We start from the raw sequence: 27,528 nt of genomic DNA, 5'->3' as shown, positions 1-27,528 counted from the left end.
CGCGCCAAGGGCGCCAGGTCCCAGCTTACCGGGCTGGCTGCCTCCCTCAGGTATCTCTAAGCACCAGAGACGTGGAAACTGGCTGAAGGAAGGTGGAAGAGCGGCAGGGTGTCTCCAGAGGCCTGACCAAGCCGACCAAGTCCGATCTTCCTACTCTACAGCCAGGCTCAACTCCAGCCACACAGGGACACTCTGGAGGCAGGATCTGAGCAGCACCTGCCCCTGATCTTGCCGTGGGCTCAAATCAAACCGGGACCCCGTCAAAGAGAGGATGGCCAGCCAGAGACACTCACTGAACACATCCTAGCCAGCACACCGCTAGGAAAAGCAAACTAGGGAGGCAAGCCCAGGGGGAGAGGGAAGTGGGAACCTGGCCTAAGGTGCTCCTCCAAGAGACAAGGCCAGGCAGGCATACTTTAGCAGTTCCAGGATGGCCAAGACGATATCATTGACGTAACAGAAGCCAGATGCCTCAGACTTCTTTGCATGATGCAGGCCCCCAGCCCAATTCACAGCGATGTCTGTCTGCTGCTTATTAAGTTTCACAGCACTTGCTGGGTGTGAAAGAGAGAACACAAGACTGTTAGCAAGCCATTCTCCCCCTTTCCCCAAGAAGCCCAGGAAACCTGGTGAGAGGTAGAACCTGCCTATTCAATCGCTGGACTGTTCTCTCCCTCCCTCCCTATTCTAACAGGGAGTAAATATGACATTGGCTGGCTACTCTAAGCAACTTTTTTCCAAACTGAAGGTGGAAACCCATCAGTAGGCCTTAAAATTGATTTAGTGGGTCATGATTAGTGTGTGTGTGTGTGTGTGTGTGTGTACACACACAATTTTAAACAAAACAGACTAGAATAAAATACAATAAAGGAAGTTGCTCTTCTGTGAAACTGGCTTCAGAATGACAGTGTGTGTGTACAACCTGGATTGCAAGAGTAAATGTATTTCTTACCATGGTTCATGGTCAAAAAATGATGAAGATACTAAAGGAACTAGAAGCTCAAAGCACAAACAAGCCCAAGAAATGAGAGAAATATACACTTGTGTATGCAGGTGCATCTGTGGCATGTAACTTTAACAGCAATAAAGACACAGAACAGGCCAAATGATCCAAGAGGGACCAATTATATCAACTGACGTTGGTCCATAACATGGCATAATCCTGAAGCCACTAGAAATCATGCTATAGACTACCAAAGAAATCTTAAAGATTTACTAAATAAAAAATTCAGACACAAAACTATATACACGTGACACATTTTTATAAAATATGGATGTATGTTATATCCAGATATATACTAACAAAAAAGAATGCATATACAAACACCAAAATGGTAGTAATGATTATCTTTGGACAGTATGATTGTGGGTAATTTTTTCCTGTGTATATCTTTGTTTCCTGAGATTATATTGAGAGGCAGGGGGAAGGGGAGAAGAGACCAAACAATGATCATAAGAAAATATATATTTGTTAAAAAAGGGTTTAGAGTAATCCTGGAGGTAGTCTAGAAGCTAATAATGGAAGTGGGAGATACGTGAGGAGTATTTCTGACCTCTAAAGGTAATTACCATGCTCTTTTGTAAGACACAGATGATGACACTTCCCATTTTTATAGCACTTTGCAGTTTGCAAATTGCTTCTATGTACAGCATCTCAACAACCCCACGAGGTCTGCAGGGAATTCCAGTATGTAAGATCTCTGGGTAGGAGAGGACAGTCAAGGACACCTGTCAGTACCATGTCAGAGACTGAACCTGGGCTGGGACTGAACCAGAAGGATATTTTAAAGACCTAAGGTAAAAACTCACAAGACCATTTTATAGGGTCACAGATCAGCCCTACTAGGATAGTGGCCTAAAAGGCAGACCTCACTAATACAACCCAGCACTGCCCTCGAGGAGGGAGGTATATTCCTTACCCACAGAGCCACCAGTAGATAACTGACAGAACTCAAACAGGCCATCAAATACCGGACAGTCCTCACCAACGTTGACTTGAAAGACAGAAGGGAAAAGTTAGTTTCCACAATTCCTTTAGTTTTTTGTTTACATATTTATGAGCTCATGGGAAAAAACAAAGAATTTGGATTCAGAAGGCTTGGGTTCTAGTCCAGGCTCTACTACTTACTGGCTTTGTGATTGGGTCAAGTCATTTAACTTCTTAGAGCTTTGGCTTATTATCTTTAATTTTTTTTTTAATGTTTTATTTATTTTTGAGACAGAGAGAGACAGAGCATGAGCAGGGGAGGGGCAGAGAAAGAGGGAGACGCAGAATCCGAAACAGGCTCCAGGCTCTGAGCTGTCAGCACAAAGCCTGATGCGGGGCTCGAACTCACAAACCGCGAGATCATGACCTGAGCCGAAGTCGGACACTTAACCGACTGAGCCACCCAGGCGCCCCTGGCTTATTATCTTTAACAAGCAATCATGATATCCATCTCACCTAAATGTTGAGAAAATTAACAGAAATCTTATGTGGGGAAGAATATAGCAAGTAAGTACTTGAACAAACAGATACGAAGAATTAAGTGAGCTGCCAAGGTTGTATAACAAGACAATGGCAGCACCAGAATCAGAGTCCAGGTGTCTTGACCCATACAGTGTAGTGCTCTTTCTACTACACCTACAAGTGACAACTGGAGTAAGGTTATTTCAGGCCTAACGGGGCAAAAGTACAAACTAACACATAATGAGGAAATGCATGCAAATAGTAATGCAAACAAACTGAAAGACAGGAAGGGAAGCACACCTGAGGGCTGTAGTCACGGAGCTAGAGAGGAACCCTAGGGCTCCAAGTCATCTCTCACAGAAAAGGAAAGTACTGAGACATCAACGAGACACAGGAAACTAGAGGCAGGGGTAGACTAGATCCTTATTCTCTTGCCCTAGCCTTCCTACTACATCCACTGCTATCAACTGGGATTCCCAAAGTAGAGCAAGGAGAAGCCCTAGAATGAGGAGGGTAGCAGAGCCCAGCTCGGACTGTGTAACCTTCTGAGAGACAGCTGAAGCTCAAAGTCTGCAATAACCATAAGCGTTACCAACTCTGGCACTGCCCTAAGCTTGGGAGGGTGCCCTGCCAAGACAAGTGCTCTGAGGAAGTGTGGCCTGCATAACGGGGTGAGGAGTAGTAGGTGGCTCTCACCCCCACTTCCCGGGTAAACACTGGGAGGCTGTGTCAATAAGAACTTTGGTCCCTGGGGCCAAGCTATTTATCCACTGGCAACCGAATGCCTCCTCCAGTTGCTTCGTCTTTCATTGGGTTTGGCCTGCCTAGGTTTCTAGAGTTTTGTTTATACTCTCATGTGGGATATGTTTTATTATTTTTTTCCAAGTACGCTCTAAGAGCAATATGGGGCTTGAACTCAAGACTCCAAGATCAAGAGTTGCATGCTCTACTGAATGAGCCAGCCAGGCACCCCACAAAATGGTTATTTTAGATATGAGAAAAAAATATTTCCCTTCAGGCCCCAAACCAACATGTGGCTCAAGTGTCCAGCCCATTATTCCCAGTTCAACAAGCTGTGTGATTGGAGACAGAAAGGGGGGAAATGGAGACCCTCACCTGGACTAATTTGTAAGACTAGGGAGGACTCTTGTATGGGTTCTCCTCTTCCTATCACAAATACTTTTCTTATTCTTAGGGTGGCATTATACTGAAGAGAACAATACTGGGTGAGAGATGAGAGAGCGGAGGAAGGTAGAGAAGGTGGTAAAAAGCACCCTGCAGAAAGATGCATGGGATTAACAGGGGTTTCAGGAGAGGGCTTATACCACTGTGGTGGTGTAATGGGGTGGACTGGGGAGTAGGACAGAAAGGGTGTGTGACCAAGGGGAGGTGTCCGGGGGGGATTCAACTGTATTGGCAGCGTTTTGTTTCCTAGAAAGAAAGGTTGGTAGGGGCACGTGGGTGGCTCAGTTAGTTAAGTGTCTGACTTCGACTCAGGTCATGATCTTGCGGTCTGTGGGTTTGAGCCCCCCACATCGGGCTCTGTGCTGACAGCTCAGAGCCTGGAGCCTGCTTCAGATTCTGTCTCCCTCTCTATCTGCCTTTCCCCTGCTCATGCTCTGTCCCCCTCTCTCAAAAATAAATAAACTTAAAAAAAAAAAAGGGGGGGTGCCTGAGTGGCTCAGTCAGTTGAGCATCCAGCTCTGGCTCAGGTCATGATCTCACAGTCCGTGAATTCGAGCCCCGCGTCAGGCTCTGTGCTGACATCTCAGAGCCTGGAGCCTGCTTTGGATTATGTGTCTCCCACTCTCTGCACCTCCTCAGCTCACACTCTGTCTCTCTCTCAAAAAAAAAAAAAAATAAATATTAAAACAAAATAGAAAGAAAGAAAGAAAGAAAGAAAGAAAGAAAGAAAGAAAGAAAGAAAAAGAAAGAAAGGGAGGAAGGAAGGTAGGTAGGTAGGTAGTAGGTACATGGATGTACATTCTATTATTTTTTTATACGTTTTGTGTGTGTCTGAAATATTTTACATGTAACATATTTAAAAATACTATAGAATCAGGAAGAGACAAGTTCCATTCTCCATTCTACCACTACCTTGTTAGGAGACCCTGGAAAATTCAGTTTATACATCTATAAAAAAGATGACAATGACAATGTCTTCAAATTTCACCACCATAATTCCCTTTTATCATTTTCCACCACGTTTCACATTCTGATAATCTGGCAAAAAAAAAAAACCATTGCACTTATTCATGTTTGAATCCATCTTATTTTTTATTCACTGTTATTTTTTAATTTTCTTAAATATTTATTTATTTTGAAAGAGAGGGAGAGAGCACGCGTGCATGCACATGAGCAGGGGAGGGACAGAGAGAGAGAGGAAGAGAGAGAATCCCAAGCGGGCTGTACAGAGCCTGACACGGGGCTCAATCCCAAAAACTGTGAGACCATGATCCGAGCCAAAATCAAAAGTTGGACACTTGGGGTGCCCGGGTAGCTCAGTTGGTTAAGCGTCCGACTTCGGCTCAGGTGATGATCTCGTGGTTCATGAGTTCAAGCCCCACATGGGGCTCTCTGCTGTCAGCACAGAGCCTGCTTCAGGTCCTCTTTCTCCCTCTCCCTCTGCCCTTCTCCCCCCCACCCAAATAAACAAACAAGCAAACAAACAAAAGAGTCAGAAGCTCAACCAACTAAGCCACCCAGGCACCCTTTTATTTATTATTATTTTTAATAAGGCCTCAGCCCAATAAGCCACAAACTCCCTGGCAGGCCAAGGCTGGCTGCCAGGGGACCAACTGCAAATGGGCAGGCTGAGTCAGGCTGTCAGGAAGCCCACTGCTCATCATGTTCCCATTTTAACTAATTAAAATATTAGATCAGAACTTCTGATCAAAGTTCTCAAAGTCTCAAAATGACCACAAAATGTTTATTACATCCTAGCCAAGAGCAAGGAAACCTAACTTATTTAGTCTCATTACATGTATAACTTCCTAGCTTAGGTGTTGGTAAATACAAAAAAAAAAAAGAGCTCAGCTCACACATCGCTGTTATTGTTTCTGAAGATACCCCTGGTTATACAGCACTTCACTAAGTGACATCTTTCTATAACCCTGTAAGTCAAGTCAGTAAGGTACCTTAAGTTCATAGAGAACCTCATCCTTCCTAACCCATCTTCAATGAGAGAAAATCCGAGACCTAATTTTTTAATGCACAATCTTAGAATGCTAGTTTCAGGAAAACTGGAGCAAACTGGAAGTCAGACCCAAACCTGGGCACTCCTGAGGGCCTAATATTTTATGTCTGCCTTGACAGATTGGAAAATGATGAAAATAATAAGTCATCACAGCAAAAGTTACTATTCATTGACAGTCAGTGCTTCATTGACAGTGCTATCTCACCTATCCCCGACAACTTCCACTATGAAATAAGCACTATTGTCTTCCTTTTAAAGAAGAGAAAACAAGGCTCAGAGAGGCTAGAGGACTTGCTTAAGAACACACAGTTAAGTGGTAGAGCTAAGGGATTCAAACCAAGACATCAAAACTCATTCTCTTGGAGTGCCTGGGTGGCTCAGTCAATAAGCATCTGACTTTGGCTCAGGTCATGATCTCACGGTTTGTGGGTTTGAGCCCCACATCAGGCTTTGTGCTGACAGCTTGGAGCCTGGAGCCTGCTTCAGATTCTGTGTCTCCCTTTCTTTCTGCCCCTTTCCCACTGGCACTCTTCTCTCTCTCAAAAATAAATAAACATTAAAAAAAATTTTAAACAAGGGTGCCTGGGTGGCTCAGTTGGTTAAGCATCTGACTTCAGTTCAGGTCATGATCTCATGGTCCATGAGTTTGAGCCCTGCATCAGGCTCTGTGCTGACAGCTCAGAGCCTGAAGCCTGTTTCAGATTCTGTGTCTCCCTCTCTCTCTGACCCTCCCCCGTTCATGCTCTGTCTCTGTCTCAAAAATAAATAAATGTTAAAAAAAAATTAAAAAAAATTTTTTTTAAACAAAAAATAACTCATTTTCTTGCCTCAATACCAAGCTGCTTCTCTAATGAGAGTCCTCTTTGCTGACAGTGGAGCCTGATCACTGGCCTCGACAGGTTATGAAAAGCTCTAAAGCCATCTAGAGCAAAGAAAGGAATTTGTCTCATCTTGGAAGGAAATAAGATCCTGCCAATTCAAAGAGCAAATACTGCACTTACAGGGGCAGCAGCTCCTGGAGTTGTGGGTGGTAATAATACTTTAAAAAAGGCCTCTGTAAAAACAAAAACAAAAACAAAAAACTATAGGGGCACCTGGGTGGCTCAGTCAGTTAAAGTTGTCCGACTTTGACTCAGGTCATGAGTCACAGTTCATGAGTTCGAGCCCCGCATCAGACTCTGCTGACAGCACAGAGCCTGGAGCCTGCTTCAGGTTCTGTGTCTCCCTCTCTCTCTGCTCCTCCCCCGCTCGCTCTCTGTGTGTGTCTCTCTCTCAAAAATAAATAAATATTAAAAATTTTTAAATAAAATATGAAAAAGGTCTCTGTGGTTCTGTAATCATTACAACTGCACAACTATTATAACAAATAAACTTTCTGCCTTGGGAATCAGACTACCTTGTGGCCAGTAGCAACAAGTGCCACAGATTTGTTGATATTTCCAAATAAACTGTTACAAGCTAATCAAAACTTCTGGACAATGATGTTTCATTGTTTTATTATATGAGATATTAGGTGCTAAGAGATAATTTCTAAAATAACACAGGGAGAAGTCAGATATAAGTTTTTTCCAAATTTAAACACATTTTCTCCCATAGCTAAAATAAGCCTCATTAATTCCTACAAACTGAGTGTAGCTTCCGAGATGACACCTGTTTCAAGTCTCAGGAAGCAGGGGTAGAATCACCTCAACTCAAAGATTACATCACCTAGAATCTGTCCTAAGTGGCCCCTCGATTCTCAATTAATACAAAGTGAGAGCAGTTATAGTTGTATGGGATGACATCCAGTCCATTTTACGAAAGAAAAATCTGAGGGGAAGTGACCAGCCTGGTCAGTTAAGAGTCAGAGCTGGGACTTCTATCTCTGTCTCCCTCTCCTACGTCAGTGCATTTTCCATCACAACAATTAGGGTTTTCTTGGCATATTGTTGTGAACCTAACTAGACAAAGATCAAACACTATTCTTTATAATCAAGAAACAAGGAAAGCTAGACTGGAGAAAAGAGCTGCACTTTGGCATCCTTGGAAGGCAGGGGAAATCAAGTGTGGGATGAATGGGAGATACAAGGGAAGGCAGGGTAAGCCTCTGCAACTGAAGGGCAGATCCAACTGGGGCCTTGAGAGTAAGGAGGGAACAGAATGGACTTACATCTCTGCATCTGTTTGCTGTACTCAGACATGTTATCTGGGCGGATGGAGCGCAAGAATTTAATGTAGTCGTCACTGTGGTACTTGGTCATCTCCTCAGCATTGGCCTTGTGAGGGCGCTAGAGGGAAGAGGGGAGAAAGAACATGTTATTCCAGACCCAAGCCACTCTTCACTTAGTCTACTTTGAACACTAAGAGAAGAGCCACCCAGCATTGAGCTAGGCAAGGAATTACTGATTAGATTAATGCCTCAGGAAACTTGTGATCTAATTAGGCATATAGGATTATCAAAGGAGATTCAGTATCAAAAAACAGAACTGCAACTCAAGCTCTGTTACTTGGGCAAGTCTACCTTGTGAGCCTCAATTTTCTCACTTACTAAATAGAGGCAACAACTTCTACCTAACAGTGTGAGAATTGGAGGAGATAGTTAAATCTCTTTGTAAATTGTGAAATGCTTACAAACTCTTATTTCTTTTTAAATAGTTATGGTCCGAAAGGCTCCAAGAGTTTAAGAAAAAGAGGTGACTAACAATAACTGAAATAGATAGGAAATCTTTTATAAATCATCATCACAACAATTCTCATCACACCCTCCCCACTGAACCTTCCTTGACATGGTCATTTCCTGATTATCCCAACATTCTGAGTCCTCTTTCCCTCTTTTTAAAAATTCTCTTTTCTTCCTCTCATCCCTTAAAGGTAGGTCTTCTTCGAAGATGACCCTCTGCTCTTCCAATTATGAATATCTTTATAGTTTATAAAGCATTTTCAATACACATATAACATTGTTTACCCTGTGCCAGGCACTGTATGTGATTTTGTGATCCTTACAACAACCTCTTAAACTCCATACTATTATTATCCTCACTCTGCCCACAGGGAGGTTAAGTAATTTGCCCAAAGCTACACAGTTGGTAAACTGGGATAGAAACCCAGAGGTCGGGCTCCAGGCACTATTTGGTGTTTGTTTAATCCTCGGTATAAGGCAGAATGTAAGACTAAAAGGTGGATACTGTTTTATATACCACACTCATAGTGAAAGAAGCAAGACTTGGCTCCAAATACTAAGTTGTTTGTTTGCTTACGTTTATTTATTTTTGAGAGAGAAAGAGACAGAGTATGAGCAGGGGAGGGGCAGAGAGAGAGGGAGACAGAATCCAAAGCAAGGTCCAGGCTCTGAGCTGTCAGCACAGAGCCCGATGCCAGGCATAAACTGTGAGATCATGACCCGGACTGAAGTCAGATGCTCAACTGACTGAGCCACCCAGGAGCCCCCGAAGTTGTTTTTATTGTATTAAGCCTTTTACCCTCATGGCAATGTTGTAGATGGAGCTTTAACTCTACCTTCTATATAGATGCCTGCCCAGACTCACTCCATCTTGATTTCTGTTCTGAGCTCCAGATTCACAATTCCAACAACCTAGACTCACTCCATCTTGATTTCTGTTCTGAGCTCCAGATTCACAATTCCAACAACCTCCCAGCCAGCTCCACCTGTGAATCCTAGAGGCACTTCAAATTCAACTGGATCTAACAACTTATAGAGAGGCATTCATATTTAACTTCCAGACTTCTCTTTTAATATTCTTGTTAATGACACAAATATCCATTCAGGTTGAGAAACTAATTATAATCCTTAACAACACCCTTTCTTGACTTCCATTTCAATCCACAGCCCATCCCTTTCATTACACCTCCTCTATAATCTTGACTGCCATCCACTGCTTTATTTCTCCTATGCTCTTCTTTCCCAGGGTTCCTATTCTCACCACCAACTACCCAATTTTTAAGACAGAAGCCACCCCTTGATTCCATGTTCCTCATGTACTACATTCAACAAGGACAAAGCCCATCTCAAAAGCTACTTCTTTTACAAAGTAAAGGCAAATCTTGCTTTAAGAACCTGTCTTCATCCCAGGCCACAAAGTTCCAAAAAATATGACCGTAGAGTCAAAAATTACAAAACATGCAAGGAAACAAAGCACTACGAGTGAGAGCTCACAGAAACAACAGGTAGTAGAAAGAGATCTACAGAGACTCTGGATATATGTCTAAATAAAAAAGAATTGCACTACATTTCTCTATACCAGTAAACAACCTAAATATAAAAATTTTAAAAGATAGTTTATGATAGCATTAAAAAGAAGTACTTGGAGGGGAGCCTGGGTGGCTCAGTCAGTTGAGCAAGAGACTCTTGATTTTAGCTCAGGTCATGATCTCCTGGATTGTGAATTCAAGCCCCACATGAGGCATTGCACTGGCAGTGCAAAGCCTGCTTGGGATTCTCTGTCTCCCTCTTTACCCCTCCCCTGTGCGCACTCGCACGCGCGCGCTCTGTCTCTCTCTCTCAAAAATAAACATGAAAAACAAAATTTTTGTAATTACTTTGAAAAAATTTCTAGGGGTGCCTGGGTGACTCAGTCAGTTAAGCATCCAACTTTGGTTTGGGTATGGTCTTACAGTTTGTGAGTTCAAGCCTGCATTGGGCTCTCTGATGACAGCACAGAGCCTGCTTCTGATACCCTGTCCCTGACTCTCTCTGCCCCTCCCCTGTGCGTGCATGTGCTCGAGCTCTCTCTCCCCAAAATAAATAAACATTAAAAAAAAAAAATCTAGGGGGCTTGGGTGGCTCAGTCAGTTGAGTGTCCAACTTCCACTTAGGTCATGATCTCACAGTTCCTGAGATCAAGTCTTGCCTCAGGCTCTGTGCTGACAGGGCACAGCCTGCTTGGGATTCTCTGTCTCCTTCTCTCTCTGCCCCTCCTTGCGTGCTCTCCCTCCCTCTAAAAAAACAGACAAGACGTAAATAAAATAAAAAATAAAATAAAAGGACCCAAATAAATGGAAATATGCCATGTTCACTGATGCAAAGGTTAAATATTCTCAAAATATCAATTCTCCCTAAGATGGTATAAAGATTCACGGGTGCCTGGCTGGCTCAGTCAGAGGACCATGCAACTCTTGATCTCAGAGTTTTAAGTGTGAACCCCACATAGGATGTAGACAGTACTTAAATAAATAAAAAACTTAAAAACAAAACAAAAAAGATGATGTAAAGATTCAATAAAATTACAACCAAAATCCCAGCACTTGATGAGTTCTAAAATTTATATAGCAGTTCAAAGGGCTCCTGGGTGACTCAGCTGGTTAAACGTCTGACTTCAGCTCAGGTCATGATCTCATGTCTCAGTTCATGAGTTCGAACTCTGCATCAGGCTCTCTGCTGTTAGCACAGAGCCCGCTTTGGATCCTCTGTCCGCGCCCCTCTTTCTGCCTCTCCCCTGCTCACGTTCTCTCTCCCTCTCTCTCAAATAAGTAAAACATTAAAAATAAATAAACATTAAAAAAAGAATACTGCCATTTAAATAAATAAATATTAAAAAAAGAAAAGAAGCACAAAGGGCAAATAGCAAGTCAGTTGTTTTTTTTTAAGAACAAAGTGGGAGGACTTGTGCTACTAGATGTCAAAACTTACTGAAGAGCTATCACAATTAAGCACTGGGTACTGGCATATGCGTCAATAAACAGACCAAGTCAACAGAACACAGGCCCAAAAACAGACCCATACACAATGCCTGGCACAAAGCAGGTGCTTAATAAGTATTTGCAGAATGAAAAAATTTCAGTGGATTCTTACTTCAGACTATATTTAAAAATCGATTCTATTTTCTTTTTTTAACTTACATCCAAGTTAGGTAGCATATAGTGCAACAATGATTTCAGAAGTAGATTCTTTAGTGCCCCTTCCCCATTTAGCCCATCCCCCCTCCCACAACCCCTCCAGTAACCCTCTGTTTGTTCTCCATATTTAAGAGTCTCTTATGTTTTTGTCCCCCTCCCTGTTTTTATATCATTTTTGCTACCCTTCCCTTGTGTTCATCTGTTTTGTGTCTTAAAAGTCCTCGTATGAGTGAAGTCATATGATATTTGTCTTTCTCTGACTAATTTCGCTTAGGATAATACCCTCTAGTTCCATCCACGTAGTTGCAAATGTCAAGATTTCATTCTTTTTGATTGCTAATACTCCACTGTATATAAATACCACATCTTCTTTATGCATTCATCCATCAATGCACATAAAAATCTATTCTAGATATAGTAAATACATGTGAAGGCAAACCTATAAATCTTTTATTTTTATTTTTATTTTTATTTTTTAAGTAAGCTCTAAGCCCAACACAGGGCTTGAACTCATGACCCTGAGATCAAGAGTCGCCTGCTCTTCTGACTGAGCCAGCCAGACACCCCAAGGGAAGGATTTCTTAAAACACAAAAAGCACTTATAAAGGAAATAATATAACTATATTAAAATCAAGAATCTCTGTTCATTAAAGATACTTTAGAGTGAAAAGGCAAAACCAAAACAGAAGATATTTGGAGCAATGTATGGCCACTGGACTATCTATACCAGAAAAAGAACTACTACAAACTGGTAAGAAAAAGAAAGCCAAACAACCAAAAAGAGAAAAATGGGCAAAGGAAAAAACATTTCACAGTAGAGGACACACAAATAGTTAATAAACATACGAAGAGATACTCAGTTTCACTCGTTATTAGTGAAATGCAAATCAAGATCACAATCACATACTGTTCACACTCATTTAGTTGGCAAAATTTAAAGTCTAATTCCAAGTATAGGAAAGGATATGAATCAAGGTATCTCTTATACATTGCCAGTGGGACTATAAATTCATTTGACCACAGTGAAAAGCAACGAGGCATTTAATATTCACATACCCTACAGTCCAGCAATTCTATTACTAGAGAAACAGCCAAAATTTTTGCTTGTATGAACTGAGACATGTACAAGAATATTCAAAGCGCTGCTCACAATATTAAAAAACTAGACACAAATTAAGAATGGAAAAACAGATAAACTGAAGTATAATGACAATAAGATATTACTCATCAGAGAAAAGTGGAAGAACTAAAGCTATATGCAAGGTGGATGGATTTTCATAACATAATATTGTGTGATAAAAGCAAGGCACAGGGGGCACCTGGCTGGCTCAGTTGGGAGAACGTGTGACTTGATCACAGGGTCGGGAGTTCAAGCCCCACACTGGGTATAGAAATTACTAAAAATAAATAAATAAATAAACTTAAAAAAAGAAAAAAAAAACCAAGCAAGTCCCAGAAGATTACATAGTATGACACCTTTTTTTTTTTAATGTTTTTTTTTTTTTTAATTTGTTTTTGAAAGAGAGACAGAGTGCGACTGGGGGAGGTGCAGAATCTGAAGCAGGTTCTAGGCTCTGAGCTGTCAGCAGAGCCCAACGCAGGGCTCAAACTCACAGACCGCAAGATCAGGACCTAAGCCGAAGTTGGATGCTTAACCAACCAAGCCACACAGGTGCCCCAGTATGACACCTTTTTTAAAAAGTTCAAAAACAAGTAAATAATTACTATATATTGTTTTGGCATATATACACAGGATAAACATTTAAAAAAATTTTTTTTAATATTTATTTATTATTGAGAGACAGAGAGACACAGAGCGTGAGCAGGGGAGGGCCAGAGAGAGGGAGACACAGAAAAGGAAGCAGACTCCAGGCTCTGAACTGTCAGCACAGAGCCCGATGCGGGGCTCGAACCCACAAACTACAAGATCATGAACTGAGCTGAAGTCAGTCGCCCAACCAACTGAGCCACCCAGGCGCCCCAGGATAAACATTTTTTTTTTAAAGCAAGAGTATAATAAACACAAAATTTAGAAGAGTGATTGGGGTGTAGGAATATGGATATTCATAGCACTATGAAAATATTTAAGTTAATGAATAAACAGTAAAATACGTATTTCAAAAAGACCAAAAATGGACCTTCTTTTGATGCTTATGAGCCAAGGATAATGTTTATCTCAATTCTGTGTATCTAAGGCCCAATCAAAACAAAAACAAAAACAGAACAATTGAATAAGAAAATGGATAAAAGGCTTGAATAGGGACTTCAATAAGGAAAACTGAATGACCAATAAACATACAGAAAGATCCTCAATCTCCCTAGTAAACAGGGAAATACTAATCAAAACCATAGTAAGTATCATTTCACACCAACCTAAACAGACAAAAAAATTAAATATGACAATATTAAGTGTTGGCAAGGACTGAGAGCAACTTTAATTCTACATTGGTGGCAACTGAAAACCATTTTAACATTATCTAATAAGGGTAAATATGTGCATATGTCCTGTAGTATATTCTTTCAGTGAAAATAAGTCTAGCTACATCCATCAACATGTATGACTCTCAGGAACATGTTGAACAAAAAAGGCAAGTAAGTCACATAATAATACTGTATGATTCCATTTACATAATATTCAAACACGTAAAACTAAAACATGTATCGTTTAAAAATACATACTGGCAAAATTATTTTTTTAATTTTTTTTTTACGTTTATTTATTTTTGAGACAGAGAGAGAGACAGAGTATGAATGGGGGAGGGTCAGAGAGAGAGGGAGACACAGAATCTGAAACAGGCTCCAGGCTCTGAGCTGTCAGCACAGAGCCCGACGCGGGGCTCGAACTCACTGGCCGCGAGATCATGACCTGAGCCGAAGTCGGATGCTCAACCAACTGAGCCACTCAGGCGCCCACTGGCAAAATTATTTTTAAAAAACAAGGAAAGAGGGGTGCCTGGGTGGCCCAGTTCGTTGAGCATCTGACTCTGCATTTCGGCTCGGGTCATTTCGGCTCAGGTTGTGCGATCCAGCTCCAGTTGGGACTCTGCGGGGAGCATGGAGCCTGCTTAAGATTCTCTCTCTCTGTCCCCCCACCCCTCTCCCCTGCTTGCACACACGCTGTCTCTAAAATAACAAAAATTTCAAATAAATAAATAAATAAATAAACAAACAAATAAGTAAATAAAAGCAAGGAAATAATAAGTCCCAAATTCAGGACAGAGGTTAACTCTGGGGAAGAAGAAAGTAGACAGGATCAGGGAAGAGCATATAGGGGCTTTAGCAGTCATGGCAATGTTTGTTTTCTTAAACTAGGTGGTATTAAGTGAATTGTGATTCTTTATACCTTCCACATATTTTATAAAAATTTTTTCATATCTACTCAATATTTTATAAAAACATTTTTAAAAAAAAGCACAAAAGAACAGAAGGCGATGAATAAGAAGCCTGGGAATATACAAAATTAGCATCCAAGGCAAGGAAGAGAGCAGAATTGTTGATTATGTAAATAAGAAGGTTCCTGGATGAAAAATGAGGATGTAGATTCTGGGAGAGATTAATTAGATGTGTGGAGGCAGAATTGGGGGAGGGACCAACTGTGTGAAAGACTTCAACATGTCTCCTTCAGGTACAGAGATGGAATACAGAAACTGCTTTTTTTCCCCCCCCTTTAAAGATTTTGTTTTTAAGTTATCTCTGCACCCACTGTAGGGCTCAAACTTACAACCCCAAGATCAAGAGGTGCATTCTCTACTGACTGAGCCAGCCAGGTGCCCCAGAATACAACAACTTCTGTAAGAAGTCTAAGGAGCTTCTTCTAGGATTGACCCAAAAAGCCATCAATTTCAGGACATATACTAAAATGGCTATCTGTGCTTTGGGAAAAGAAAACTAGGATCACAGCCCAGAGAAGTCTAGAAGGGATGAACTGTTGGGGGAAGAAGACTGAAGAAGATTCATACTCAGTGGCCAAAGAAGGAAACAGATCACACTAAAGAGAGCAAGTCTAGATTTTTAAGAAAGAGATTATACTGGAATTTTGTTTTACAAGTTTACAATAAGAATACCACACAGATGAAGTAATTTCCAGTAAGATATTATTTATTATCTCTATGACAGCCACTGTTAGATGCTTCCCAAAGAGCCATTCTCTACCTTCTTGTTAACAGATCTCAATTTGGTTGGGTGTTAATGTACTCAGCCGAAGGGATCAAATGTGATTAGTCTAAGCCAATTGCCGGTGAATAGTCTAAGGATGGCAAATGACCCAATGAGATTTAAAGGGAGATCTGTTGGGAAACTTCTAGGAAGGGTTTTGCTATTTAATAAAAAGGGGAGGGGTGTGTGTGGAAATAGTAGAAAATGATCCATTTTGCCTGTTTCCTTCCTCTTTGGATTCTGTCATATGAAGACATGGTACTTGGAGCTAAGACAGCCATTATGTGATTTCAAGGCAAAAAACAAAAGGATAAAATCAAATAAACTAAGGATGATTGAGCAGAAGGATAAACAGAATAAGCCTGGGTCCCTGATGACATCACCAAAAAATCTTGAGACATTCTACCTCTCGGCTTCTTGTTAAAATGCTGCTTGGGAAGAGGGAATAGGACAAATGAACAGATAAAGACTCTGGAACCAGATATATCTGAGTTGGAGTCTTAGTTCATGTGATTTTGTGATTTTGAACCTGTTAATTATCCTCTCTGACCTTGTTTTCTCATCTATAAATTAGGTTGCTATATGGATTACACAAAATAACAAGTGGCTCTGGCTTAGAACTAGCAATCTTCAATAAATGTTAGTTTATTTTTCCTCTCACTTGAAGATAGGATCCATTTTTTAGTATCTCAATATCACTCATGGAGGTTAATATAGTCCCTGGGGTATGACAAGTACTCAACAAAAATCTGTTGAATGAAAGAAAGAGGGCTTGAGGTGACTTTTGAAGATGAGTAAGATATGACTGGCAGATTAAATACTCCTCCCAATCAGGATGGGGTGGAAAGAGGCAGAATCTGATCTGGCTGACTTGGAGGGTTCTGAGAGGGGAGTAGCAGGAAAGGAGACAAGTCATGGCCAGATTAGCATGGTATACACGTGCAAGAGGCATCTCCGGAAGGTCTTGGTGCTTGCTATTCCATGTTTAGGTATCCTCTCTTTATCTAAATGTTAGTCTCCTCCCTAGAGTCCCTCAAAGCCTCTGCTACCTTTTTTATGTTTTTCATTCCCAGCTGCCTTTTACACCTGAAAAAGCTCTCTGGTCCCAAGGTCCGTCTGCTCCTCTGTCTCCCTTCCCTCCTTGCTTCCTCAGCTGCCTCCAGTGGCTCTGGGGACATAACATGGCCATCTGAGACAGAAGACTCATCTTCTTTCAGTCTCTGGAATGGTGAGGAAGGATACTGCTGTTGCTAGGATACTTAAGCTGCCGGCACAGACTTCAACCACAGACTCTTAGGCTCTAACCATAAGGCAACACGAGTCCTCAGCCCTTTTTGATTTTCTCATTTGGATCTTTGCAACAGCCTCGTAACTGGCTTCCCTCCTTCTAAAATGCATGCCTGGGGGCCCCTGGCTGGTTCAGTTGGTGGAGTAGGAGACTCTTGATCTTGTGATTGTGAGATCGAGCCCCATGGCAGGTATAAACGTTAAAAAAAAACTTAAGGGCGCCTGGGTGGCTCAGTCGGTTGAGTGTCCAACTTCGGCTCGGGTCATGATCTCGCGGTTTGTGAGTTCGAGCCCCGTGTCGAGCTCTGTGCTGACGGCTCAGAGCCTGGAGCCTGCTTTGGATTCTGTGTCCCCCTCTCTCTCCACCCCACCCCTGCTTGTGCTCTGTCTCTCTCTGTCTTTCAAAAATGAATAAACATTAAAATAAATAAATAAATAAATAAATAAATAAATACATACATACATACATACTTACTTAAAAAAATAAAATAAAACAAAATCCATTACTTTTTCCTCACTGCCTCCAGAAGAGGTTCAAACTGGGAACCTTTGGACCAAATTTAGTCCACAGATGTACTGATGTGTTTTTGTTCAAACATGTTTTAAAAAACAAAAAACAAAACCAAAAAACCAACTTGGGTCAATATCTGAAACCCAGGCAATTTTACATAATAATGTGGATTTCCAGCTTCTCTTTAAAAACTTGTAGATGGGCAAAAATCAGCTGGAACTGAGTCAAGAAGTTAGACAGTCTAGGGGAGCCTGAGTGGCTCAGTCGGTTAAGCATCCAACTTCGGCTCAGGTCATGATCTCACGGTTCGTGGGTTCCAGCCCTGCGTTGGGCTCTGTGCTGACAACTCAGAGCCTGGAGCCTGCTTCCGATTCTGTGTCTCCCTCTCTCTCTGCCCCTCCCCTGTTTGCACTCTGTCTCTTTCTCTCTCTCTCTCAAAAATAAACAAACATTAAAAAAAATTTTTTTTTTAAAGAACTTAGATAGTCTATGCTCTCCAGTAACGCCCAGTAGAGACTTGGGCGTCTAGTTCAACACAATCCCCATTTCAACGTTGGATTTTTTGACTCTTGCCCATCAGAGCTGCTTGTCACATAGCACAGCACATCCAATCCTTTCTGTTCTCTCCAGTTCTAGGTCCCCTCACTCATACCTGTGAACTTTACACTACAGTACTGCTTGTGCATCGAACTACTTGTAGCAGTTCCCAACACATCATATTGTTCTCACCTCTTTTTGCCTTTTGTCTATGCTTTTCCCTTGGTCTAGAATGTCGGTCTCCTCCTGAACTCCAGGCTAAATTCTATTCAGTCTCTAAAATTGTGCTCAGATATCACCTCTAGAAAACATTCCAAGGCTCCCTTCCTCCTTCACTCTTTATTATCTCTGCATCTTGTACATTTTTTAATTATTGCACTTATAATAGACTGTAGTACAACTTATTTGTATACATGTCAGTCTCCAGCACTGGACTGAACCCTTTAAAAACAGAAATCTCTATCATTTACAGTGTCTGCCACATAATAGCCACTCAACACATTTGATGAATGAGTAGTTGAGAAAATGAGATGAATAACTATGACCAGAGCTGATGAGGTTAGAGAGGGTAGGGCTCCCAGTAACTCACATATATTTCCATTTTTCGATAGAGACCATAGTTAAGTAGCAAATTGTGAGTCATGCGGATTCGGTGAGGCTTCATTGGGTGGCCTTGTCCATAATAGTAATTTCCAACATCCCCTGAAGAAAAAAGAGTGACAGTTTCAGTGACACAGTTCGACATACACTCCCAGGAGAATCCAGGAATCTTTATAACTATCTCCTAGTCAAATTCTTTTTCTCTTTCGTTCTAGTCTCCAAGATTCTACCCAGCTTGAGGAAGGGTAACTCCAAAATTTAAAAAAAAAGCAAGCAGGGACGCCTGGGTGGCTTAGTCAGTTAAGCATCCAACTCTTGATTTTGGCTCAGGTCATGATCTCATGGTTCGTGAGTTTGAGCCCTGAGTTGGGCTCTGGGCTGACAGCACATAGCCTGCTTGGGATTCTCTTGCTCTCCCTCTCTCTCTGCCCCTCCCCTCCATGCGTGCATGCTCTAAATAAACATTAAAAAAAAAAAAAAAAAGCAGAGGACCCTGGTGAGGTCAGCATTTAAGGATGTTAAGTCTAGTCCACAGGAACTAGACAGTGTAAGGGGTTCATTCCAATGCTACTCGGGAATAACAGGCAGTGAGTGACTCACCCCACTATATATCTCCAAAGAATTCACTCCCACAACAGAAAAATAACCGTTAGTACTCAGAATTATTATAAGTCACAGTTCACCTTTATCATGCTGTGACACTTTATGGAGTCAAAGCACATTTACATTAGTTTTCTTACTGGATCTTCACAATAACCCCATAAAATAGTTAGAACAGGAAGTATTATTCTAATTTTATAAATAAGAAAACCAAGTTCTTATCATCTCTTGTTTCATCTATAGCAAAAGACTTCTAATTGATTCCTCTGCCTTCAATTCAAACTATCTACTACAACGACCAGTTATTTTTCTAATACACAGCTTTCATAACATCATTCCTCTGCTCAAAAAATCCTGAATGGCTCCCCATCTCCTACAGGGTAAAGAACAACTTCACTAGCCTGGCATTCAACCCACAACACTCTCCCTCTCCCTCCCTTTCTCCCTCTCGCAGTTCTCCGCTCCAAAGTGGAATAGGCAAACTATGACCCTTGAGCCAAATACAATTGGCCGCCTGTTTTTTGTAAATAAAATTTTACTGGAACACAGCCATGCCCATTAGTTTAAATACTGTCTATGGCTGCTTTCACATTATAATAACAGAGCTGAGTAAATAGTTGCCACAGAGACCCACCCATATGGCACACGAAGTGAAAAATATTTACTATTTGGCCCTTTACAGAAAATGTGCCAATCTCTGTTCTAAACACACTAGATTATTATCAGCATCCTGAACATGGCATTCACCTTCACACCCAAGTAGCCTTTGTTCAGACTGTTCCTGTGACCTGGATTGTCCTTCCTTTTCTGATGATCCTCATACAACAAAGCCCAGCTTAAGTGCCAAACATATTCCTGATCAAAATAAATGGTCCTTTCCTCCGTATACAATTTGTATATATCACTTAACAAATTTTGTTTTGTATCTGAATTACTTACATATCTATTTTTATCTATTCATTTATTTATTTTGAGAGAGGGAGAGAGCGCATGCGCACAAGAGCAGAAGAGGGCACAGAGGGAAAGAGAATCCGAAGCAAGCTCCAAGATCAGTGGGGAGCCTGATGTGGGGCTCAATCCCATGACCATGAGATCACAACCTGAGCTGAACTCAAGAGTTAGACACTTAGAACTGACTGAAGCCACCCAGGTGTCCCCTTACATATCTATTTATATTCCTAAGACTGGCTGCTCCTTGAAGACAAGGACAAATATGCCCTGTACATCACAGAAGCTGAATAAAGATTCAAGGAACTGAACTCAGTGAGATTCAGAGAGGTTAAGTGCCTGCTCAAGATCACACAACCAATAACTGATCCAGGGGTCGACTCTTCTGACTCCAAATTCAGTATCCTAAAAGCTACATTGGGTTTACCAGATACTTACTTCAATTTGCACTTAAACCAGAGGGCTCTGTGAATCTACTTGCCACAAAGTTCCTGGAACAAATATTCCAGAAATCAAGTGGGGGCGCCTGGCTGGCTCAGTTGCTAGAGCATGCGATTCTTGATCTCAGGGTTGTGAGGTCAAGCCCCATCTTGGGCACAGAGCTTACTATAAAAAAATGAAAAAACTGGGGTGCCTGGGTGGCTCAGTCAGTTAAGCATCTGACTTTGGCTCAGGTCATAATCTCACAGTTCTTGAGTTCGAGCCCCACGTCAGGCTCTCTGCTATCAGCACAGAGCCCATTTTGGATCCTCTGTCTCCCTCTCTCTTTGCCCTTCCTCTCTGCTTGTGCACGCTCTCTCTCTCAAAATAAATAAACCTAAGAAAAAAAAATTTTTAATGAAAAAGTTAAAAGCCAAAAAACAGCACAAAAATCAAGTGAACTGCACACCCAAGGATAGATCTCTCTCGCCTTAGAAGTCCATCAAGACGAGGCAGATCTTTGAGCACCAGTGAAAAGAAGGTCCCAACCTCTTATGCACTGTGGTTTGGTGGCACGAGTAACAGAATTCATTCCAGGGGGCAATGCATTGTGGGAAATGCCACCAATAGTATCCAAGCCACACTCCAATACTCTTGGTCATAGACATGGCCTGGGACAATGGGAAACTTCTAAACAGTTGGATATTTAGGATCTCACCCTCTTCTCTGTCTTTTTATTAGACTACTTTTTAGAACAATTTTAGGTTTACAGAAAAATTGCAAAGCTGGAGTTCTCAGATACCTCAAAGGCAGTTTCCCCTATTATTAGCATTCTACATGATAAAATAAGAAGTATCTGTTACAGTTAATGAACCAATATTGATACAGTGTCATTAACTAAAAAGAAGCCCATGCTTTATTCAAATTTTCTTAGTTTTCCTTAGTTTTTGTTTAATGTCCTTTTATCCTCTTCTCTTAATCTTAGGCAGACCTCTGAGGGCAGGAACTGTGCTCTTAGCCAGAGCCGCAAGCCAGAGTACAGTATTTGATGGCATTCAATTGGGACCCTGTCCCATAGAGACAGACTTTGAGATGCAGTAGCAGAGGAGGCAGGCAGAAAATTTTGCTCCCAGAGACCCTCAGACAAGCTTATCAGCTATGAGGATTGACAGAATAGGTTTTCAAGGCATTGGCTGAGACATCCAGATGCAGACCCAATTTGAAGGCAGTCAGTAACATGACCATTACTGTTACATAATTAGATCACGGCTTATCCAGGTCTCTGGCCTGGGCCTTGATCCCCAGCAACTCCTCTGCCTATCAAACCTGAATCAGCCAAGGCTTAGACTTGGGGGACTAAGATAACTTATCTAGAAGGCTAGGGGAGTACCTGAGGGTGGGGCCCAGACACCATCCTTTTCTTAACAGCTTTTAATCCAGTTGCTAAGAGACTTTTAAAAGAAATAATCATTTTCCTTTAGATACTACCTTTAAACTTGTGGAAAGCTTCTCCCATTGTTCTCAAAGTTTTTCAGTTTTATAGGAGAGTGACCTGAGGCCTGCAAACGTAAAGTGACTTGCCCAATACTGCAAAGCTTCTGAGGGCCAGAACCAAGTCTGAGTCCCAAGCTAGTGACCTCACTGCAAAACTCACAAGCGGTTTCTCAAGGAGTAAGAAATCTCCCTTGCCTAAAAACTGCAGTCTTTCCACTTTTTCTCTTTTTAAACTAATGGTGGAGAGATCATAAAACAGTGCAAACCGATACAGCTACAAAGTCGCAGGCTCCAGCCCCAAATAGGCCCTCACCACTGCCCAGCAACTCTTCCAAATTTATTTTCCTACCTCCCTCTTTCACAACAGCTACTTCACAGCTATCTCTCTCAAGATTCCTACTCTACCAACTACCCTCCCCCCACTCACAGGAAAAGAAATAATCTACCTCATCTTGAAAACTCCAACTTTCTCTTCATCAAACTTGCCTACATTTGAACTTTTCCTTGCCTCTCATCATGAAGAAACTTCCCCCTGAAGGCTAGTGCCCATACCTGTGCTCTGGTTTCCATCTCACCTGGTCTCTTCAGGAACCTCCATCATTACCCATCCCTCTCTTTCCTGTATCTTCAACCCCTCCCCCTGGCTATTTACCATTCAAATTTTGAATATGCTCAACTCTCAGCCACTACATCCCCCTGTATCAACAACCCTCTCTCTCTGCCCCAACCAAGCTTCCTTTGAAAAGGGTTCAATCTTGGGGCACCTGGGTGGCTCAGTCGGTTAAGCGGCCGACTTCAGCTCAGGTCATGATCTCACGGTCCGGTCCGTGAGTTCGAGCCCCGCGTCGGGCTCTGTGCTGACAGCTCAGAGCCTGGAGCCTGTTTCAGATTCTGTGTCTCCCTCTCTCTGACCCTCCCCCGTTCATGCTCTGTCTCTCTCTGTCTCAAAAATAAATAAATGTTAAAAAAAAAAAATTAAAAAAAAAAAAAAAAGAAAAGGGTTCAATCTGATGTCTTGTCTTCACCCATCCATTCATTCTTCAATCTACCGCAATCTCACTTCAGTTCCAAACTGTACACACAAAACAGTTCTTGCCAACACTTGGCCACTCCTTCCTTCTTTTGGCTACTGTAACCCAAGACTTTCTGGTTCACTTACATTCCCTCTGTACAATTTAATCGGCAAGTATTTATTGACAGCCTACTCTGAGCTAGGCATTGTTCTGGGGGCTGAGCATACAGAGCTAGACAAGACATGGTCTCTTTCCCTAAGGAGATTACTGTCTAAGAAGAACGAACAAGTAAATAGGCAATTCCAACACACAGTGACAAGTGCTACGACAGGGGAATACAGAGCATGAAGGGCACTAGACTTTTCCTCAGTGCATGTCCTTAGAATTCCACTCCGATCTTTTTCTCTTCCCACGCTATACAACTTCTTGGGTGATTGTATCCTCTTCCATAACTAAAATTACCATCTGCATGCTGACAACTACCAAAAATCTTTATCTTCTCATTTTTGTCTTCTAAATGGCCAACCTGGGGGCACCTGGGTGGCTCAGTTGGTTAAGCGTCAGACGTCGGCTAAGGCTATGATCTCACGGCTAGTGAGTTCAAGCCCTGCATTGGGCTCTGTGCTGACAGCTCAGAGCCTGAAGCCTGCCTCAGATTCTTGTCTCCTTCTCTCTCTGCCCAGCCCCTGCTCGCACTCTGCGTCTCTCTCTCTCTCTCAAAATTAATTGAAAAAAATAAAAATAAAAATGGCGACCTGAATGGCCAACTGCCTACTGGATGCCTCTACTTGGATATCCCCTAGTAGAGATAGCCCTCAAAAAATACTTCTTAAAAAAACCCAAAACCCAAAGTTATTAACTGACATAACCTTCTCCAAACACTCAACATCAAACTGCCCAACCCAGAAGTTTGGGATCCTTGCCGTCTTCCTTACCCGTACACTGGCGAATTCAATTTGTCTCAGAGTGATAGGTCTGAGGTATAAATCTGATGATGTCACAACCTGCATAAAACTTCAATGATTCACAAGTGCACTCACAATAAAGTCCAACTTCCTTAAGACAGTGTGTCCAGCCCTTCATGATCTGGTCCCCAGATCATGAGGTTCAAGCCTCATCACTTGCAACCTTTCCGTCCACCCTATTTCCTGACCTTCTACACTCTGCCCTCAAACCTATGCCTCAGCCATGCTGTACACACACCTGCTTTCAAAAATGCTGTCCTCTCTCTTACCTCTAAACTTACTGTCACCTTTGCCTTCCGGGAGCTTGGCTAATAACTCCTGTTCTTCGGGTCCAGGATGGCACCTCCCTCCCTGACTCCCCAGGCTGGGCTGAGTACCTCTCCTCTGTGCTCCCAAAACACTCTGAGCTTTCCTTTATCCCAGCATGACACTGGAGAGCAGTTCCCTGCCACTGTCTATCTCCCCTTCCAGACTGAGAAGAAGACGGGAAGTGACCTGATCAGCCCCATGGTCCCAGCAGCTAATCATCCCTAGTACAGAGTAAGCTGCTCCATAGGCTTTTGTTAAATGAAAAAGTCTGTTTTAACAGGTTGCAACTTTCTCCTTCCAAGCCCAGGGGCCCCATTTCCCAGCAGCAACTGCAGGCCCAGCTCAGAGACTGGGGGAGGGGAGGCTGGTGACAGGAGGTGGGGACTCCGCAGGACTCTCACCAAAAAGGATGAGGAAGCAAAGGGGCAGAGGAAGACTTTTGTATTCTCAGCAGGAAAATAGATCATTGCACACTTCTCCACCAGATCCTGCCTCCCGGCTCAGACTCAGCCTCCCCTCCAGGAGTCCCACTAAAACTCTCCCCATAAAGCTTCCTGAGGATTCCCCCCCTTCTCCGCCCCCCGCCACCAAGTTACCCCAAGCTTCTCCAGACGACCCCCGCTCGGCCTTAGCCTCTTCCCTCGGCCTCGACTTCCCTTCCTTTCCTCTGAGCCTCCTCCCTCAGTCTCGACCTCCTGCTCTCAGCCTCCTCCCTCACCCTGACCTCTTTCCTCTGAGCCTCCTCCCTCAGCCTCGACCTCCTGCTCTCAGCCTCCTCCCTCACCCTGACCTCTTTCCTCTGAGCCTCCTCCCTCAGTCTCGACCTCCTTTCTCTCAGCCTCCTCTCTCAGCCTCGACCTCCTCGCAGCCTCCTCTCTCAGCCTTTCCCCAACGCCTCAGCCTCTCCCAGCCTCCCCGCTCACATCTCCTCAGCCTCCCTCTCCTGGATCCGGCCCGGCGCGGCCCCGCCCCCGCCCCCGCCACGCGCACGGAGCTCACCGTCGTAGTAGTAACAGACTTTCCTCCGGGTGCCCTGAGTCTGCGCCATTTTGCTCGGCTCCCGTCCCTCCCGTCAGTCAGTCCGTCCGGCCTCCCGCCCGCGGCTCGGCTCAGCGTCCGACCCAGGGGAGGAGGGGGCGGGCCTCCAACCCGCTCCGCCCGTCCCCTCCCGGGCTCACCTATAGCCGCGCAGCCCGGGCACGACTCCAGCCAATCAGCTTGCGCAAGGACGGCCCGGAACTCGGCTGGGGGCAAGGGCAGCCCTGAGAGGCAGCCGAGGGCCCCCTGGGCCTGTACCAAGGTCTGCGACAGGGGGGTGGGGGAAACTGCCCGGGGACCGTACCATTAGTCCCGGGGGAGGAAAGCAGATCCGTACACTCCACGGTCCCATTTCGGTGTTGGAAGCGTGCCTGGAGGTCAGAAGCCAACTTTGTAATTTTATAGAGAATCACCCGAGGCCTGTGGGGGGGAAAGTGACTTGCACAAGGTCACTCAGCTAATGACAGGGCTGAACGTCGATTAGAACACAGGTTTGGAAGAGGGAGAAGTAAACTGACAAAGGAAAGAAAACCGCTCTAGGCCGAGCACTGTGGAATAGAGTTACCAACGTTTATCTCAATGATTGCTCACAGCGGCTTTGGAAGAGGACTTTTTATCCCCGTTTTACGGGTAAGAATAATGAACTTCAGACCTTTGAGACCTGCTCAGAGTCACACAATTAGTAATTAAATTCAGCTTTCATAGTACAGATTTTTTGAATGCCTACTGTGCACCAGAGACACTGTTAACAAAGGGGTAGAACCCAGCCTTTCTTACTCCAAAGCCTACCTCCCTGGTGCAGACACACACACACACACACACACACACACACACACACACACACACACACACACACACACCCAGGAGGACTGAAGAGTGCCTTTACACAGGAGGGAACTGATTGCCCCCTTATACTAAAGCAGGATTTCTCAAGCTATTGAAGCTACTGACATTTGGAGCTGGATAATTCCTCGTTGCAGGGGGCTGTCCCCTGCCCTGTAGGATGTTTAGCAGCATCCTTGGCCCTTACTCATTAGATGTGAATAGCAACCTCCACTCTCACCCCCAGTACCGATGACCAAAATTGTCTCCAGACATTGCAAAAATGTCTCCAGGGCAAAAATTGCTCTCACCCTACCCTTGAGAAACACTGCACTAAACCGATCAGTCATCAACTGTTCATTACTGAAAGCTGAAAGACTGAAAAGCACAGTGATGAGCTATTAAAATAACAAATACAACACAAAATTAATATTAGTAAATGCTTACCATCTGTGTGCCAACTAAGTTACAAACTCATGGTCCTGTAGTCCATAAGATACGTTTTTATGCCTCTAGCCTTTGAAGAGGGCTTGGGCACTTGTGTTTCTCATTTGAGAACAGCATTTGGGGCACTAATTATAAAAGTAACAGATCTAAGACTGGCAGTTCTATTATAAAACAGCTAAAGGGCCAGGGAATAAGCCCTATTTCCAGTTCTGTGTTGCTGCTTCCCAGCTAGGAACCTTTCTGGTCCCACTTCCCTCTTTGTAAATTGGAGAGGATAACAATGCAAAGTTCACCAATTCTATGGCTGCAGGAACGAAGAGGAGGGTGGGGATCAGATGCGGTCATGGGTGTGGCAACATTTTATAAAATGCAGAACAGGAATCAGACACTCAGATCCTTACGGAGGTGAGGCAGGTGGTGTAAAATAAGCGGATTTATATTAATTTATATTAGTTTGATTCAGGTGCTTTGCATATTTCTAAAATTGGATCCTTTTTCACTTTTATAAAGCAATATGCCTTTCTTTCCCTTATCTTTCTTCAAACACAGTGCCATCTGCAGGTATCTTTTATTTTGTCACTTTTTAATGGAAATATAGGTGGAAAAAACATTTCGTTTTCCTCTTCATTATAAGAACAACAGTGCAAGCATGATGATAAATAACCACTAACACTCAGTGTCACTGTCTGGGAGTGGAAGGGACTTTGGCAAAGAAAGAGCTCAAATCCCACCCGAAGAGGGTGGCCACCACTCAGCTCCATGACAGGTAAATCCAATAAAGCCAAATCGTCCTTTTTTTTTTTTTTTTTTCAAGAGAAGGTAGAAATCTATAGTGTTTTTTTATGTTTATTTATTTATTTTGAGAGAGAGAGAGAGAGAGCATGCCCACAAGCAGAGGCAGGACA

At 42.9% G+C, this 27,528-nt stretch overlaps 1 protein-coding gene across 4 annotated transcripts in view; it reads right to left on the bottom strand.

The window, feature by feature from the left end:
* HDAC1 (histone deacetylase 1) overlaps positions 1-25,473 on the bottom strand; it is a 30,980-nt gene extending 5,507 nt beyond the window's left edge. For 3 of the 4 annotated variants that reach the window (XR_003420297.2, XM_015080616.3, XM_027059791.2), the window contains exons 1-5: positions 25,316-25,473; positions 18,557-18,669; positions 7,795-7,912; positions 1,920-1,994; positions 416-554 (exon numbers count right to left, since the gene is read on the bottom strand). Coding sequence is in view for 3 of the 4 variants with exons in the window: in XM_015080616.3 (XP_014936102.1) it covers positions 416-554; positions 1,920-1,994; positions 7,795-7,912; positions 18,557-18,669; positions 25,316-25,364 (494 nt within the window). In the remaining variant the exon portion in view is untranslated. Of the gene's footprint in view, positions 1-415; positions 555-1,919; positions 1,995-7,794; positions 7,913-18,556; positions 18,670-22,023; positions 22,067-25,315 lie in introns of those variants that run through there. The other variant, XM_053210707.1, reaches the window with a different exon arrangement.
* Positions 25,474-27,528: the final 2,055 nt, after the last annotated feature.

The sequence above is a fragment of the Acinonyx jubatus genome, chromosome C1 (genome assembly GCF_027475565.1).
Source record: "Acinonyx jubatus isolate Ajub_Pintada_27869175 chromosome C1, VMU_Ajub_asm_v1.0, whole genome shotgun sequence".
Lineage (NCBI taxonomy): Eukaryota > Metazoa > Chordata > Mammalia > Carnivora > Felidae > Acinonyx > Acinonyx jubatus.
This window is presented reverse-complemented; position numbering and strand designations above follow the sequence as displayed.